Genomic DNA, 16,412 nt, shown 5'->3' on the forward strand with positions numbered 1-16,412 from the left:
CATATAACAAGGTGTCTATTTTGGTGTTTACTCATAACACAATATAGAGGTTTTAAATTTTAGAATCAAGACTGAGAGGGACCTTAGGTCATTACATACATCTCTATGCCATGAATTTTCAAACTACAATTTTAGGAATTAGAATTAGAATTAAAGAATTTCCTGCCCCCCCCAAAAAAAAAAACCTAGTCAAGCAAGGATTTGATAGATTAATCTCCAGCATCCTTTTAAAAAAAGGACAGAATTATTTGTCTAGGATATAGAGTATGGAAGATATTGTTAAGTCATATCTTCACTCCTACAGGGGATGGTTCAAGGAAAAATGGGCTTGAAATGAAGAAGGGATTTGTATGAATGTCAAATTAAGTCAATTAACATTTAAGGGCCTACTATGGACCAGGCATTATGCTAAGCAGTGGGGATACCTTAATCTTATATGATCTTAGGGCTTTTCAAAATCCTTTTCACCCTGTTGTGGACACCTTTCTGCATGAGTGACTTCCCTAAAATATGTGCTTAAAATTGAACAAAGCACTCCAGAAGTCATCTGCCCAGGGTAGAGTACAGTGGGACTATTACCTTCCTATTTCTAGATATTATGCTTCTCATAATGTAATCTAAGATGTCATTTACCACATTGGCAGCTATGTGACAGCATAGATATTGAGCTTAAAGCCCACCAGAAGATGCTTGTTTAGCTACACTTCCCCTATTATTTACTAGTGAGCTTTATTTTCGAATTCCAAGGAAAACTTGTGAGCTACTCTTCCTTTTAGCTACAACTTCCATTTGCATTATGGTTTTCTTTAGCAAAATAATGTCAATATTGCTATGCTTCAGTTCTTTTAACAGAATTTTCATTTGATGGTCATTAGACAAAAAGGTAGAAGGTGGGGTTATGTAGGGTTAAGTTGATGTTTATAAATGCTTTTTAGCACCCTCTGACCTCCTTTTAATTTGTTCATCTATCCCTATTATTGTAGCAACTAACCTACTGACAATGACTCTTAAATGAACCTAGACTTCATTTGAGACAGTACATTTATTCTGTTGCTGGGGCCACACTCAAAGCTTTTTCACAATAGTAGAGCCTGCCAGAGTTTCTGCTATGTTGAAGTAGCCTTTGAGAACATAGGGTCACTTCTAAACCATGATGAGGCACTGAAGTGAGATTTTGTGGAGGAATACTATTCCAAGGTAACATACACTTTACAGTTCACAAAGTGATTTCCTTCTTATAATTCTGGGAGGTTAGAAACCAATAACAAATATCAATCAACATGTATATATTGCACGCCTATATAGTTACTGGATGAGGAGATGGGGATATGAAAATAAAAATGAAGAGTTTCCTATCCTCAAATATACCAGGTACAACATATACTAACCTAAGAATATGGAAATACACACACAAAGCAAGGTAATTTGGGGGAGGATGAGAGGCATTGGCATCTGGGAAAATCAGAAAAGGTTTCATGTAGAAGGTGGTACTTGAATTAAGTCTTGAAAGAACCCAAGGATTCTAAGAGGCAGAAATTAAGGAGTATAATCCAGAGATGAGGTGGATATATAGTCTGTGCAAAGGAATGGAGATGGAGGGGTTAGAATGCTGTCTTAAGAACAGCACAAATGCCAGTTTGACTAGTTAATAGGATGCATGAAGGAGGCTTGATTAAAGGAATTGGCTATGTTAAGCCTTGAGAAGTGAAGCCCCAAGAGGTATATGGCAGATGACTTCAAGTACTCAAAGAGCTATGATATGGAGAAGGGATTAGACATGATTTGGTTGTAGAGGGTAGAACTAGGAACCAAGAGGGACAACTTTTGACTACATGTCAGGAAAATGAACTGAAATGCCTCAGTGGGTCCTGGATTTCATCCCTTGAAGATCAGCAGAGGCTAGATGACCACTTGTCAGGTATGTTATTGTGGGGATTACTTTGGTGAATGGCTGCTGAGATAGATTTCCACTCTCAAATTCTGTGATTCTCTGACCATGATTCTTAGTTGAGGATGTGAACTTGAATACCTCTAAGGATGGTGTTGCCTTTGACATCAATAAGGAAGATAAGGAGTTTGAAGGGAAAGATGAGTTTGATTATTGAATGCATTTTGTTTGAGATTCCTAGGGCCAGTAATTTTGAAATAAGTGGTTGGTTATATGGGATTGGAACTCAAGAAGAAGACTAAGGCTGGGTCCAGGAGTCATCTGCATTGATATGGCAATGAAACCCATGGGAACTGATAACCCCATTTGGGTTTTTTCTTGGCAGAGATACTGCATGGTTTATTATTTTCTTCTCCAGCTCATTTTACAGATGAGGAAACTGAGGCAAACAGGGTTAAGTGACTTGCCCAAAGTGTCTGAGGCCATATTTAAACTTAGGAAAAAGAGTCTTCCTGACTCCAGGCCTAGCACTTCATCCACTATACCAAAAGTTAGAAAATGATAAATAGATATCCAGGAGGAAGACTGAGGAGTGGTCACATATATAGGTGCAGTAAGACAGAAGAGCAATGTATCAAAAAACCCAAAGAGGAAAGCCTATCCAGAAGGAGAGGATGGTCAACAGCTGCAGAGAGATCAAGAAGGATAAGGACTGAGATCAAGAAGGATAAGGACTGAGAAAGTTTCATCAGATTTAGCAATGAACAGATAATTAGTAACTTTGGAAAGAGTCATTAAAGTTAAATGATGAAGTTGGAAGCCAGACTGTAAAGCCTTGAGAATAACCACTAAGATACATATTCCAGCTCTCAAAATCTGATTCCATGTGATTCTTAACATGAGTTCCATGAGCTTGTTTTGAAAAGAATTTTGAAAACTCTTTCAATATAATTTCATTTGTCATCCTATATATTATATGCACTTAAAAACATCATTCTGAGAAGGGATCCATGTTGCTAAAAGAGGTCATGACACAGACAAAAACAGTGAAGAACTTCTGCTCCATGCAAAGTAGACATTTAGTGTGTGCTAGTGCTGATTTTCTGTAAGCACCTTTCTCAACAGTAATCTTGGGTTTTTGTCTATATTGTGAAATATCACAAAAAGGTCACAGTTCATATCAAAACCTGTTATATCACAATCACTGGCTTTCAGTCAATTGGATAAGATCATTATTTGTCCTTGGAAGGGATTTAAGTCATATAAATTTGTCTCTGCCTGTACTTTTCTTAGCACTCTAATCTAAATTAAAGTTAATTTATGTAACTCCCAAAGACTAGATTTCTACTTCCTTGATCCCATGACTTTCTTTTCAAATTATGCAATTTACTATATTTGAATCATTGAATCACAGAAGTTTACAGCTTGAAGGGCTCTAAGAGATTATGTAATTTAAATATCTTTCTTTTGTAATTACTTGCATATAACTTTGATGTTCTCCACTAAAAGTTAAAATACTTCACAACTGGTACTGTATTTGATTATTTTTGTACTTCTAATAATACTAATAAGCATTTATTCAATGAATCTTAAAATATCTATTTAATGAATGAAAAATGAAGGAGAACTTGGAAAAGGATTGGCTCCAGGGTGTAGATTATGTTCAGTAAGTTTTTTTTCCTACATTCATTATTCCCCTTTCTACTTTACTCCCTCCTAAATGGGGACTGAAGTATAATTCTTGAAACAGTACTTCATTGGATCTATTCACATAGTTACTCCCTACAATAGTATAGAGTAATGGTATCAAACTCAAATGGGAACAGGCTGGAGGGGACCAAACCATACATAAGGATCCCTGCAGCCATATATTGACTTAGAAAACCATTTATCAACATAGTTGATATTCTATTGCATTTTTATTTTGTTAAATACTTCCCAATTGTATCTGAATCTGGTTTAGCCAGCTGGCCACATTTGTTACTCCTGGTGTAGATTACAACCCAGCCACACCTTCTCATCCTATTCAGTTCCTGTCTTCCTGTACATCCTCTACAAAAGGTCTATTTAAAGTAGGTAGGTAGGAGATCTTCTTCTAGGTCTTTTAACATGTCTTTTACTAGTGTGACACTTGTGTCTATTTGCTTGCCCTCTCTCTTACTATATGACTGACCCATCTCCTTTTCTAAAAATACATTTCCTTAATACTTTTTTCCTACTCTTGGTATCAATCAATCAAGAGCATTTATTAAGTCCTGATTATGTGTCAGAGACTGTGATAAACAATGTGGCTACAAAGACAAAAACAAATCAGTCTACTCTCCAGGAACTTACATTCTAATGCAACTAATTATTGACCATATGCTGCAGCAGCCTTACTTGGAACATTCATACATCTCTTCCTTTGAATCATCTACAAGGTCTGCTTCTTTGAAGACTGTGGCATATCTCGATTCACAGTCACAGCATCATGGGGAATATCACAAGGAGAATAATTTAACATGCTAGTGGGGGAGGGGAAGGTAGTTATTCTTTGACCAATAGGTTCTGTTACCACCCCTTCCCCTCCCATAGTTGAAGCAGTATCAAAACACACATGGGCAGCTATCAGAAGTATTGAGGTATTAATATGACAACACAATGTTATGAAGTGTGATGATTTTGTTGATTGAATTGGAAGGACGGTTAGGGGACTGGCAGGCTGAAAACTAGTCAGACCCATTGAGACCTTTAAATAGGTAAGCCTGCCAGGCCTGGAGTCATTTAACATGATTTGAGAGTTTAAGGGGTGTCCAGGCTCAGGGCAGCTTTGTGGAATGAGTTTTTGCTGAGTTATTCTTGTTGTGTTGTTTCAGTCACGTCTGACTCTTTGGGATCCCATTGGGGTTGGCTTGGCAAAGACACTGAAGTGTTTTGCCATTTCCTTCTCCAGTTCATTTTACAGATGATGAAACTGAGGCAAACAGGGATAAGTGACTTGCCCAGGGTCACACAGCCAGTATGTGTCTGAGGCCACATTTGAGAACAGGAAGAGATAAATTTTCCTGAAACCAGGCCTGGCACTCTATCCACTGTATCACCTAGCTGCCCCTAGAATGAGACCCTTGAACTTATACCTGAGGACATGGACAGAGGGGGTCTGGAGAACAGGAAATGCACTCCCCCTAATCTGACATAACCTTTAGCTGTGGATCTACATACATGGTAGGAGACATACCATCAAGCATTTTGAGAGTTCAACAATTTGAACAATCCCCGGAAACTGCCAGCAGCTTCACGTGAGATACACACTCTTCAGACAGACACAGACATCGAGAGGCAAGGACTCAAGGGAAGTATTATCTTGAAGGATCATGATCCCTTAGCAGCAGAGAAGAGAACGGGCCATGGATTCAAGAGAACTGGCCCTGAAAATAGAGAGTCAGGCTTCAGAGGGAAGCAAATCCAGTGAACCTGGCTGGTCAGTCCACCCAGCAGAAAAGCTGAACTCAGTGAGGAGCTGCATAGGGAAGTCCTAAGGAGAGAAATGATAGCCCAGAGCCATGAGTTGCCCCAGATATTTGGGCCCCCTACACGTGTGCCTCACTACCACTCTAAGTTTGTGCCCGCTCTTCTCCTGGGTGTCATGCATATTTATGAGGTTTAAGGGAGAATATTTTACAACTATTTTTACTCTGCCACTTTATTAAATGACTTTGCTTTGAGTTACTCTGAATTTTCCATCAGACTATTAAAGGTAATCTCACCAGCAGGACCTTGTGAGCTCTAGTTTTAGGAGCAGCCACCTTCAGGGTGTCCAGATGAGGGACTCAGTAATCAGAAGGGTGGAAACAATTCAAGTGCAGAAGGTAGCTAGGAATGATGTGGAAAAGACGGACCCATTATGCTGGCCTAAAATACCCTGCTCCTGACTTAGTACTTATCCAACTCTTCCCCTCCTTTGAGATTGGTTCAAGTTCTATGTGTTCCATAATGTCTAATCATTTAGTTACATTTGTACCTTCTGTGCTAAAAAAACCCCAGAAACAAAAAAAAAAACTTTGAACATGTATACATTTCATTTATTCAATTCCCAGTCACAGAAACCCTGTCCTATCCAAATACAGTTAGTAAAGATTTGTTGAACAAAAGCAATCAATGGCTCCTCCAATCTTGCACAAGTGATGGTTGATATCGGTGTTTATGGTATAAGAAATCCCCTACTGCACTTAAATTTTCCTTTTTGATTTAATGTTTAATCTTGTGTTTTAGAAAAGTCTAGATGTAAATTTTACTAATAATAACATTATCCAGGCTTTTAGAAGAAGAATAGTAGATCTTTCACAACCCAAATTAAATGTGCTTATCCAATTTTTATTGAAGACTTCCACCGAGTCAGGGCCTATTACATTCTGAGGTGGCCCATTCCACTTTTTCATTGCTCTCATTGTTGGAAATTGTCCATCATGACAAGTCAAAAATCTCTTTTTCTGTAACTTTTACTCTGAGCCTAGGGATCAATAGAATTAGATCTAATCCCTTTTCCAGATGAAAGTGATTCTAGTACTTGAAAACATGTATTTATTAAGTACCTATTATGTGCTGGGAACTGAGGTCACAAAGAAAGGCCATAACGTGGTCTGGAAACTCAAGGAGAAAACATTCTAATAGGGAGGGACAATATGCAAAACACTACAAAAGATATATAAGCATACGTGTGTGTATATAGATATAGATAGATTTATTTATATCCATCCATCCATCCATCCATCCATCCATCCATCTGCTAGGTGGCACAGTGGATAGAATGCTGGGCCTCAAATCAGGAAGACTCATCTTTGTGAGTTTCAATCTGCCAGAAGGCATTAGTGATGGGAGGAATTAGGAAAGACTTCTTACAGAAGGTAAGATTTCAGCTGATTTCTGAAGGAAGCCAGGGAAGACAAGAGACAGAGATGTGGAAGAAGAGGCACAGGGGAACAAACAGAGAAAGGCACAGAGCTGACATGTTGTGTTCTGTGTGAGGAACAACAAGGCGCTGTTCATGAATTGTAGAGTATGCAGATGGGTATAGAGTATAATGAGGCTAGAAAGGCAGGAATGTACTGCATCAAGAAGGGCTTTATTTTCCTTTTTTGTCATTTTAGCCAATCTGATAGGTGTCAGGTGGTACCTCAGAGTTGTTTTAATTTGCATCTCTCTAATCATTAGAGATTTAGAGCATTTTTTCATATGGGAATAGATAGCTTTGGTTTCTTCATCAGAAAACTGCCTGTTCATATCCTTTGACCATTTCTCAATTGGCGAATGACTTGGACTCTTATAAATTTGATTTAGTTCCCTATATATTTTAGAGATGAGGTCTTTATCAGAAGTACTGGCCACAAAAATTGTTTCCCAGCTTTCTGCGTCCCTTCTAATTTTGGATGCATTGCTTCTGTTTTGTACAAAAACTTTTTAATTTATTGTAATCTAAATCATCCATTTTGCATTTTATAATATACTCTATCTCTTGTTTGGTCATAAACTGTTTTCCTTTCCAAAGGTCTGATAGGTAGACTATTCCTTTTCTCTTCTAATTTACCTATGGTATCACCTCTTATGTCTAAATCGTGTATCCATTTTGACCTTATTTTAGTATAATAATAAATGTTAGAGAAGCTGTGGGAAAATTGGAACACTAATTCATTGTTGGTGGAGCTGTGAACTGATCCAACCATTCTGGAGAGCAATTTGGAATTATGCCCAAAGGGCGATAAAGCTGTGCATACCCTTTGACCCAGCAATACCACTTTTGGGTCTTTTTCCCAATGAAATCATGGAAGGGGGAAAGGGACCCACATGTACAAAAATATTTATAGCTGCTCTTTACGTGGTGGCAAGGAATTGGAAGTTGAGGGGGTGCCCATCAATTGGGGAATGGCTGGACAAGTTGTGGTATATGAATACAATGGAATACTATTGTGCTGTAAGAAATGATGAGCAGGGGGAGTTCAGAGAAACCTGGAGGGTCTTGCATGAGCTGATGATGAGTGAGATGAGCAGAACCAGAAGAACATTGTACACAGTATCATCAACATTGAGTGTTGATCTACTGTGATGGACTATATTCTTCTCACCAATGCAATGGTACAGAAGAGTTCCAGGGAACTCATGATGGAAGAGGATCTCCAAATCCAAGAAAAAAAGAACTGTGGAGTATAGATGCTGAATGAACCATACTATTTCTTTTGTTTTGGGTGCTGTTGTTTTTTTCTATTTTGAGGTTTTTCATCAGTGCTCTGATTTTTTCTCTTATAACATGACTAATGCAGAAATAGGATTAATGTTATTATGTGTGTGTGTGTGTGTGTGTGTGTGTGTGTATAAAACCTATATCAGATTACCTGCTGTCTAGGGGAGGGGGAAGGGAGGGGAGGGAGGGAGAAAAATCTGAAATTGTAAAGCTTGTATAAACAAAAGATGAGAACTATCTTTACATGTAATGGAAAAAAATACTTTATTAATTAAAAAAAAAAAGAAGGGCTTTAAAAGCCAACCAGGTTTTTATATTTGATCCTGGAGGTAACAGTGAACAACTAGGCTTTTTCTCTTTCTTTCTTTCTTTCTTTCTTTCTTTCTTTCTTTCTTTCTTTCTTTCTTTCTTTCTTTCTTTCTTTCTTTCTTTCTTTCTTTCTTTCTTTCTTCTCTCCTTCCTTCCTTCCTTCCTTCCTTCCTTCCTTCCTTCCTTCCTTCCTTCCTTCCTTCCTTCCTTCCTTCCTTCCTTCCTTCCTTCCTTCCTTCCTTCCTTTCTTTTTCCTTTCTTTTTTTGCAGGGCAATGAAGGTTAAGTGACTTTCCCAGGGTCACACAGCTAGTAAGTGTGTCAACTGTCTAAGGCCGAATTTGAACTCAGGTCCTGTTGACTCCAGGGCCAGTGCTCTATCCACTATGTCACCTAGCTGCCCCCACAAATAGGCTTTTTAAAAATGTATTTACTACCTACCCCTAAAATAAAATCTTTCCTTCTCCAGGATAAACATTTTCAGTTTCTTTAACTACACACAATATCTCACATGGATTCTTATGCTTTCTTATTCTTTTCCTCCAATCTATTTCAAAAAGTCAACCTCACAAGCATAAGATGGAGGAGTTAGGTACAGCTAGATAGCAAGTTCTTCTCAAAAAGAGCTGGAGGTTTTAGCAGACTTCATGCTCCTTATGCGTTAACAGTGTGATATGGCAATCAGAAAGCCTAACACAATCTTATGTTATATTATGAAAAGTACATAAATAAATGCCTTTGGACACAAAAAGCACAGATTAGGATACGATCTCTCTCTTAGCCTAGTTCATTCTTCACCGTTGTATTCTCCTTCCTACATTCTGTTTTGGTAAAAGTATTAAAATGGTTTATTATCCCTCATTCAAGACAACTCGACAAATAACTTATGAAAAGGTTCATCGTTTCAGTGCAACATGGCCTCAGAGGTCATCAAGTCTACTACCCTCATTTTAGAGGTGAAGAATCGAAGAGCCAGGAAGATGAAATGACTTGCATAATGTCACAGAAACAGTAAATACCAAAGATAGGCTTTGAATACAAGTTTTTTGACCTTTTCCACTCACCATGCTTCATCACTCTTAAAAGTCTACCATAGGGCAGCTAGGTGGCGCAGTCGATAGAGCACTGGCCTTGGATTCAGGAGAACCTGAGTTAAAATCTGGCCTCAGACACTTGACACTTACTATCTGTGTGACCCTGGGCAAGTCACTTAACCCTCATTGCCCAGCCAAAAAAAAAGAGTCTACCAATAGCATTTCTGGCCCAATTCCTTTTGCATATGCTTGATGATGCCTTTTACATTACTTCTCGAGTGTAAGATATAATGGGCAATATTCCAAAGCTATCCACCATGAATCTTTTTATTACCTTTTGAGTCACCTGCCATTTTGATTTTTCTAAGATCATCATGTTCCATGGTTCAAAGAAACGAGGTTCCAAAGATGGAGTTGTTGTGGCAGGAGTAGCTTGGCATATTTGAGAGCAAAGGGCAGCTTCCAAGATGTAATCCTGGCCAACTGCCACTAAAGCCCAACTCTGGTGACTCACAGTGTTAGGAGGCTGACCTTATGTCCTCAAAGGCTAGACATATTCTGGAATACTCTGCCAAGCAGAAAAGGCTTTTGAGTGTGGGCCAAGGGGTTGACAGTTATTTCTTTTGTCCAAGAAGAAAGATAATTTCAAAGAGGCTCATTACTTCAAGGTGATACAATTTTCAATCATTGTACCTCTTGGAGACCATTTACCAAGTCATAGTTGGTAATAAACACACCATCAAGCCACAGATTCCTGAGCTTTTGAAGAAGATGCAGACTTTCTCTTTTTATTAAATTCTGGGCCCAGATCATTCCCTATTTTCATAGGCTATAGATTTAACAGAAAGGGACTTTGTAGTATCCTGAGGGTTAATGAAATTAAAACCACTTTTTTTCTGAATGTATTAAAACCACCAAAGGAAGTCCATTACTATATTGATTGAATCCTTTATGGAGAATTTATAGTAAGATATGGAGGAGAATTACACAGTCAATCAAGAAATCAATCAGAATTTATTAAGTGCCTACTAGGTACCATCATTGTGCTAAGCACCATGGATATTAAAAATGAAATAGTTTCTGTCCTCAAGGAACTTACATTCTATTGAAGGATGCAGCCTGTAAATTTCTAAATATTTAAAATGTAGACAAAATAAATTCTAAGGTAGTTTTGAGAAGGAGTGCACTAGAGTTTGCGGTGAAGCATTAGAAGAGATTTCATGTAGAAGTTGGTTTTTGAGCTATCTTGAAACCACAGATTTTGAGAGGAAGAAGAGCACATTGCACATGCATGAGGAAGAGCCAGTGCAAAGGCCCAGAGATTGGAGAAGCACTATATGTAGAAGAGAAAGTAGGGTTGTATGGCTGAACTATAGTATGTGGAGAAGAAAATATATAAAAAAACCTAAAAAGGTAGCAGGGAGAGAGGTTGTATAAATGCCTAACAGAGAAATTTATATTTGATCCTAGGTCTAATAGGGAACCATCAACATTCATTGAATAGGGGAAATAACATGGTAAAAGCATGACTTGAGTAAAGTCAATTCAGTGGATATGTGTAGGATGAATTGGAATGGGAAGATACTTGAGGTTGGGAGACCAAAGGAGGCTAATACAATAGTCCATGTGACAGGTGATAAGAGCCTGAATTAGGGTGAAATTTGTGTGGCTGGTGAAGGTAGATATGTATGAGAGAGACTGTGGATCTAGAGATGATGAGATTTGGCAACAGATTGGCTATGTGGAATGAGTGAGAATGAAGAATTGATAATGACGTTGAGGTTATAAACCTAAATGACTGGTAGGATAGTGGTGCTTCTGAGAGTAATAGAGAAGTTCAGAAAAGTGGTTGGTTTTGGAGAAAAGGTTAGGTCTGTTTTGGATATGTTGAGTTTGAAATGCTTATGGAACATTCAGTTTGAAATGTCCAACAGGCAGAAGGAGATGTGTGATTGCAACTCGGGAGATAGACTAAAGCTGGCTATATGGACTCAAAAGCCACTGTAATAGAAATATAAATTGAAGCTACAGGAGCTAATGAGATTACTCAGTAAGAGAATATAGAGAAAAAGGAGGAGAAGACATAGGACTGAGACTTGGGATACAACCACAGTTATCAAGACATAGCTATTGAAGGGATGAAGGGAAGTGAAAAGCCAGTAAAAGGCAGTGCCATCAAAACCCAGAGAAGAAAGACTACCCTGAAGAAAAGGTGGTCAAGAGGGAAGACAAGCAATTTGTATCGAAGATCTAAGATGGCATGATGCCAAAAAAAAAATGATGGCATGAAGGACTAATGAAACCTATATGACTGAAAGAAGAGAGCATGGCTCCATTGAAGTTTTTTTTTTTTTTTTTTTTTTTTTTTTTTTTTTTAGTGAGGCAATTGGGGTTAAGTGACTTGCCCAGGGTCACACAGCTAGTAAGTGTCAAGTGTCTGAGGCCGGATTTGAACCCAGGTACTCCCGACTCCAGGGCCGGTGCTCTATCCACTGCGCCATCTAGCTGCCCTCCATTGAAGTTTTGAAGAATAAAATCCATCCAGGATGGCTGGGTGGATAAAAAACCCACCACTACTGGGGACACTCACCCACCCCTAGCCTCTGCTTTCTTTTTTTGACTCTTTTCTTGGATCGACCCACCTAGAAACCCTTCAAACTGCTTTACTGCTCACATGGCTTGGATGAGATAGGAGTTAGAAATTATTTTTTCTAGGGACATGGAGGACCACTGGGCTTTACCATATGTCTTGCCAATGCTTCCTGATGTTCTCTAGACTTTATCATCTGCCCTGCTTCTAAACTACTGATATAATTTGAACCTTGCTATCTGTCACCACCCCTGAATTTAGGATTTATGGGCCTTTCTAACCACTCTGTGATGAATTTTCTTTTCTGGGTTATTTCCCCTAGTTGGAATGTGAGCTCCTTGAGAATAGAAACTGTCCCACTTTTTAGATTTGTATTTCCAGTGCTTAGCAGATAGCAATGCATTTTCATTCATCCAACTACATATTAATTCATTTATGATCCTGTGATATGTTATTCAAACAACATTAAAAATTCAAAGAGGCATAGGATGCATTGGTTAAATGAAGCTAATAACATTTATCTGCTTCAAAATAATTTATTCACTGTTACCACTTAAGAGGTAGTGTTCTGTAGTTGATACAATTGGCCTTGAAGCCTGGAACTAGAACTTTGGTTTTCTAATTCTAAATTACTTTTCACAACAATGGAATGGGACTACAAACAAACAACAAGTATAGATTCATGTATTGTTACTAAAAGCAATTCTAATCTGTGCCATACATATATTTAACTTTCTTGCAAATGAATATATACTTCTACATTTTTAATGTCTAATGACCAATTTTAAAATTATCAACAAATAAAATATTAAGAAGACAAAACAACTACATACCAAATTCTCAATGTTGACATATAAGATATTCGTATACTCTTGGATTATTTTATTTTTATCTTCAATCTCACAATCAGAAGAAGTTACTGGTAACAGAACAAGGATCAGTGAAGGAATTCCAAAGATAGACCTAAAAAAAACTAAATTCAATATCATATAAGAATGTTAAGTGTCATAAGGCGATTTCTACTTTCTATAAAGTGAACCACATGCTTTGTAGTTATATAATTCAAGTGGACTTTTATCTATTTCTGATAAATAAAAGTTCATCTTTATTGGTAGAGATCATAAAGTTCTCTTTGCAAATCAATCCATCATCATGAGTAGGGCTGCCATTCTGGAATGTAGCTTTCACTGCCATTGGGCAGATGTGATTTGCCCAGATTACTCTGAGTAGGAATGACAGAGGCAAGGCAATTTATGCTTTTCTTGGAATCTAATGACTATCTGAAGTTAAAAGACAAACTCTACGGATAGGAAGTTAGCTTAGTCTTTTTAGATTTGGGGACTATATATACACACATATGTGTGTATACATGAACATATATGTATATACACATACATGTACATGCCCATTCAATACATCTCTCTACATATACATACATATGTACATACATACACAGTTATCCCTTCAATACTGTGACTTTCCCCATAGTGGTTTTGATATATTATGAGTTGGCATAAGAAATTAAATGGGAATTTTGGGGGAGTATTGCAGAAGCTGCACAGAATATGCAAAGGCCAGGCTATGGCACGGGAAAAGCTTAGTAACTCAGAAATGTATAAAATATATGGATAGTATAGTATAATATCAACATATTTTATCTTTTAATACCACAATAATTTAGACTTCTCTAGTACAAAATGTTTTACATGTATTTTCCAGATCATGTAGGCACTGTATGTCTAACTCCTGTGATGGGGAAGGAAAACTGTGTGTATGTGAGTATACATACATGCATGCATACATACACACATACATGCATACATACACATATATAAATCATACACACATTTAATACATAAAATATAATACGTTATATTATATATAATTTATTTATTAGGAGACTTAAGTTATAATAGCTAACATTTATATAGCACTATTAAGTGCCAGGCACTGTGCTAAGCGCTTTGCAATTATTATCTCATTTGATCCTGGGAGGTAAGTGCTACTATTACCCCATTTTACAGTTGAGGAAACTGAGGTAAACAGAGGTTAAAAGGCTTGCCCAGGGTCACATAGATAATAAATGTCTGAAGTTGGATTTGAACTGTAGTCTTCATGACTCCAAACCTGGTTTTCTATCTACTGAGGTACCCAAATTATTTGTTAATAATATAAACAAGTTTTTAAAAATATTCTGTTACTATCAAGAACAACAACAAAAAAAATTCAGCTTGTCTGGTTGCTTTACAACTATCTCAGGGGTGATGTTGTTTATTGCTTCCTTTCAGAGTGTATATAGTTTCCCATTAAAATGTGGGAATGCATAAATAACCTTGTGGCCTTCTGGATTTGTTGAAAGTTTAGTTGCCATCATTCATTCTCATCTTTTGAACAGGGAAAGACTTAGCTTACACCCTTTCTCATTAGTGTTGAGCCCTGTAGATTAGAACCTTTGAAAAATGGTTGCTAGATCTTGGGGACGTTGAAAGATATTAAAAAAACCAACTTCCTAGAAGTTGTCTAGTACATTCTTTACCCAAAAGATGAATTTTATTTACAACAATTCTACCAAAGTGTTATCTATTCTATGTCCAAGCACTCTAGTTAAAGACAACTCATTATCTCATGAAATAGCACATTTAATTTTTGGATAATTCTGTCATCAAGTTCTTCCTTCTATAGAGTCAACAATATTCTTCACTTTAACTTCTGAGTTTATGATGAATGTAGTGATTTGTCAATTGTCAGTCCATGTAAGACAGTGAGTTTCTAATGCATACTTTCTACCAGTCACATCTTGCTAGGTATTCAGTAGTTTCTAAATTTTTATAGCCTGCAGTGACATATCGAACAATTTCTACTCATTCCTTGCATAATTTTCATTGATTAATAAGTCTGGGCTCATTAAGGATAACCTTTCTGGGATTTCTGGTGGCACTCACCTGATTCAGGATTTCTATTTATATAAACAATCTCACATGATTTAGCCATTTTTGATCTCTCTTCATCAATACATTGTTAGAGTTTATTTGGATATTATCTTAGAGGGCACTGTGTTTCCACTCTTAGATCTTAGTTGTTTAGTAGATTTTACCTAGAGGTAAACTAGTTTTGAGTACATTTGAAAAAATTCAGTTTCATATGCCTTTTATCAGCCAAAAGTATTGCTTGGTGAGTTGATGTCTGTGTGCTTCAAATGTATTTCTGTAGGTATTTGATATTTACATCATGTGCTATGAGAACTACTATTGATATTCTTCCTCCTTTTTTGGGGAAGAAGAGTTGACTTTTGTATAATCAGCTGACTTGGGTAATGGGTCTTATGTTTCATTAATATTGTGCAGGTTTTTGTTGTTGTTGTTGTTCAGAATACAAAATTCTGATTTTTCCCAAATCTATTATGGTTCATTTTACTGTTCCAAATGTACAAATTAATGCTGGTATTACATAGGTATTTTTTCTTTAAATGTGTTCTCCCCATTGAGCGTTGAAATCTATGCCTATGTTGGCCAGAAAACCTCAATTTTTTTTGTTGCCCAACTGCAACTTTCCCCTGATGGCTTTATGTTTGATTTACTTTGACTGGAGGAGACCAAGGTATTGATAAGTACTACTTTTATTCATTTGGCCTCAAATTTGAGCTTGAAGCCTTCAGTCTATCTTTCCTGGGTATGTATTAAGAATCTGAATCCAAAAGATATTTTCACATCTTTGGAAAAATAATTCTGCAAGATATAGGGGGGGTGTGTGTGTGTGTATGTGTGTGTATTTGATGTCCAAGTACATTAAATAATATATGAGCAACGTTTTGGTTTGACTCCCCTTTTACATTGGATGTCATACTTAGTTGTATTAAAGAGAAGATAATTCATTATGGCTAGGTAGAACACCATAATGGGCTTAAACTCTTTCCCTGAAGAAAATGTCATGTTTTATATTTAGTATTTCTGACATTATTATATAGGTGTTATGTTCCAAATGGAGAACAGTTTTCCATGTATATATTAAATACTCTAGTATTTTCACCATACTTGGATCTATTTTATATATTGGCATGATATGAGTCATGAGTGTGGAACTGACTCAAAGTATAGTTATTGAGGTGTTTCGGTTTTGTCCTATTCTCTGTGACCCCATTTGGAGTTTTCTTTTCAAAGGTATTGGAGAGGTTTGTCATTTCCTTCCTCAGCTCATTTTATAGATGAGGAACTGAATCAAACAGGGTTAAGTGATTTGCCCAGGGTCACACAGTATCTGAAGCCAGATTTGAACTCAGGTCCTCCCAACTCCAGGATTGATGCTCTATCCACTACCTAGATGCCCTGTTCAATAATTAATGAATCTATAATAAGTGCCTGGGACTTTTTGATATGCTTTT

General features: G+C 37.1%; 1 protein-coding gene across 2 annotated transcripts in view; it reads right to left on the reverse strand.

Moving 5' to 3' along the window:
• The window catches only part of IL7 (interleukin 7), a 65,852-nt gene that overhangs the window by 35,963 nt on the left and 13,477 nt on the right, over window positions 1-16,412 (reverse strand). For both annotated transcript variants that reach the window (XM_043976027.1, XM_043976026.1), the window contains exon 2: window positions 12,868-13,007. In XM_043976027.1, the coding sequence (XP_043831962.1) occupies window positions 12,868-13,007 (140 nt within the window). The remainder of the gene's footprint in view (window positions 1-12,867; window positions 13,008-16,412) is intronic.

The sequence above is a fragment of the Dromiciops gliroides genome, chromosome 1 (assembly GCF_019393635.1).
Source record: "Dromiciops gliroides isolate mDroGli1 chromosome 1, mDroGli1.pri, whole genome shotgun sequence".
Lineage (NCBI taxonomy): Eukaryota > Metazoa > Chordata > Mammalia > Microbiotheria > Microbiotheriidae > Dromiciops > Dromiciops gliroides.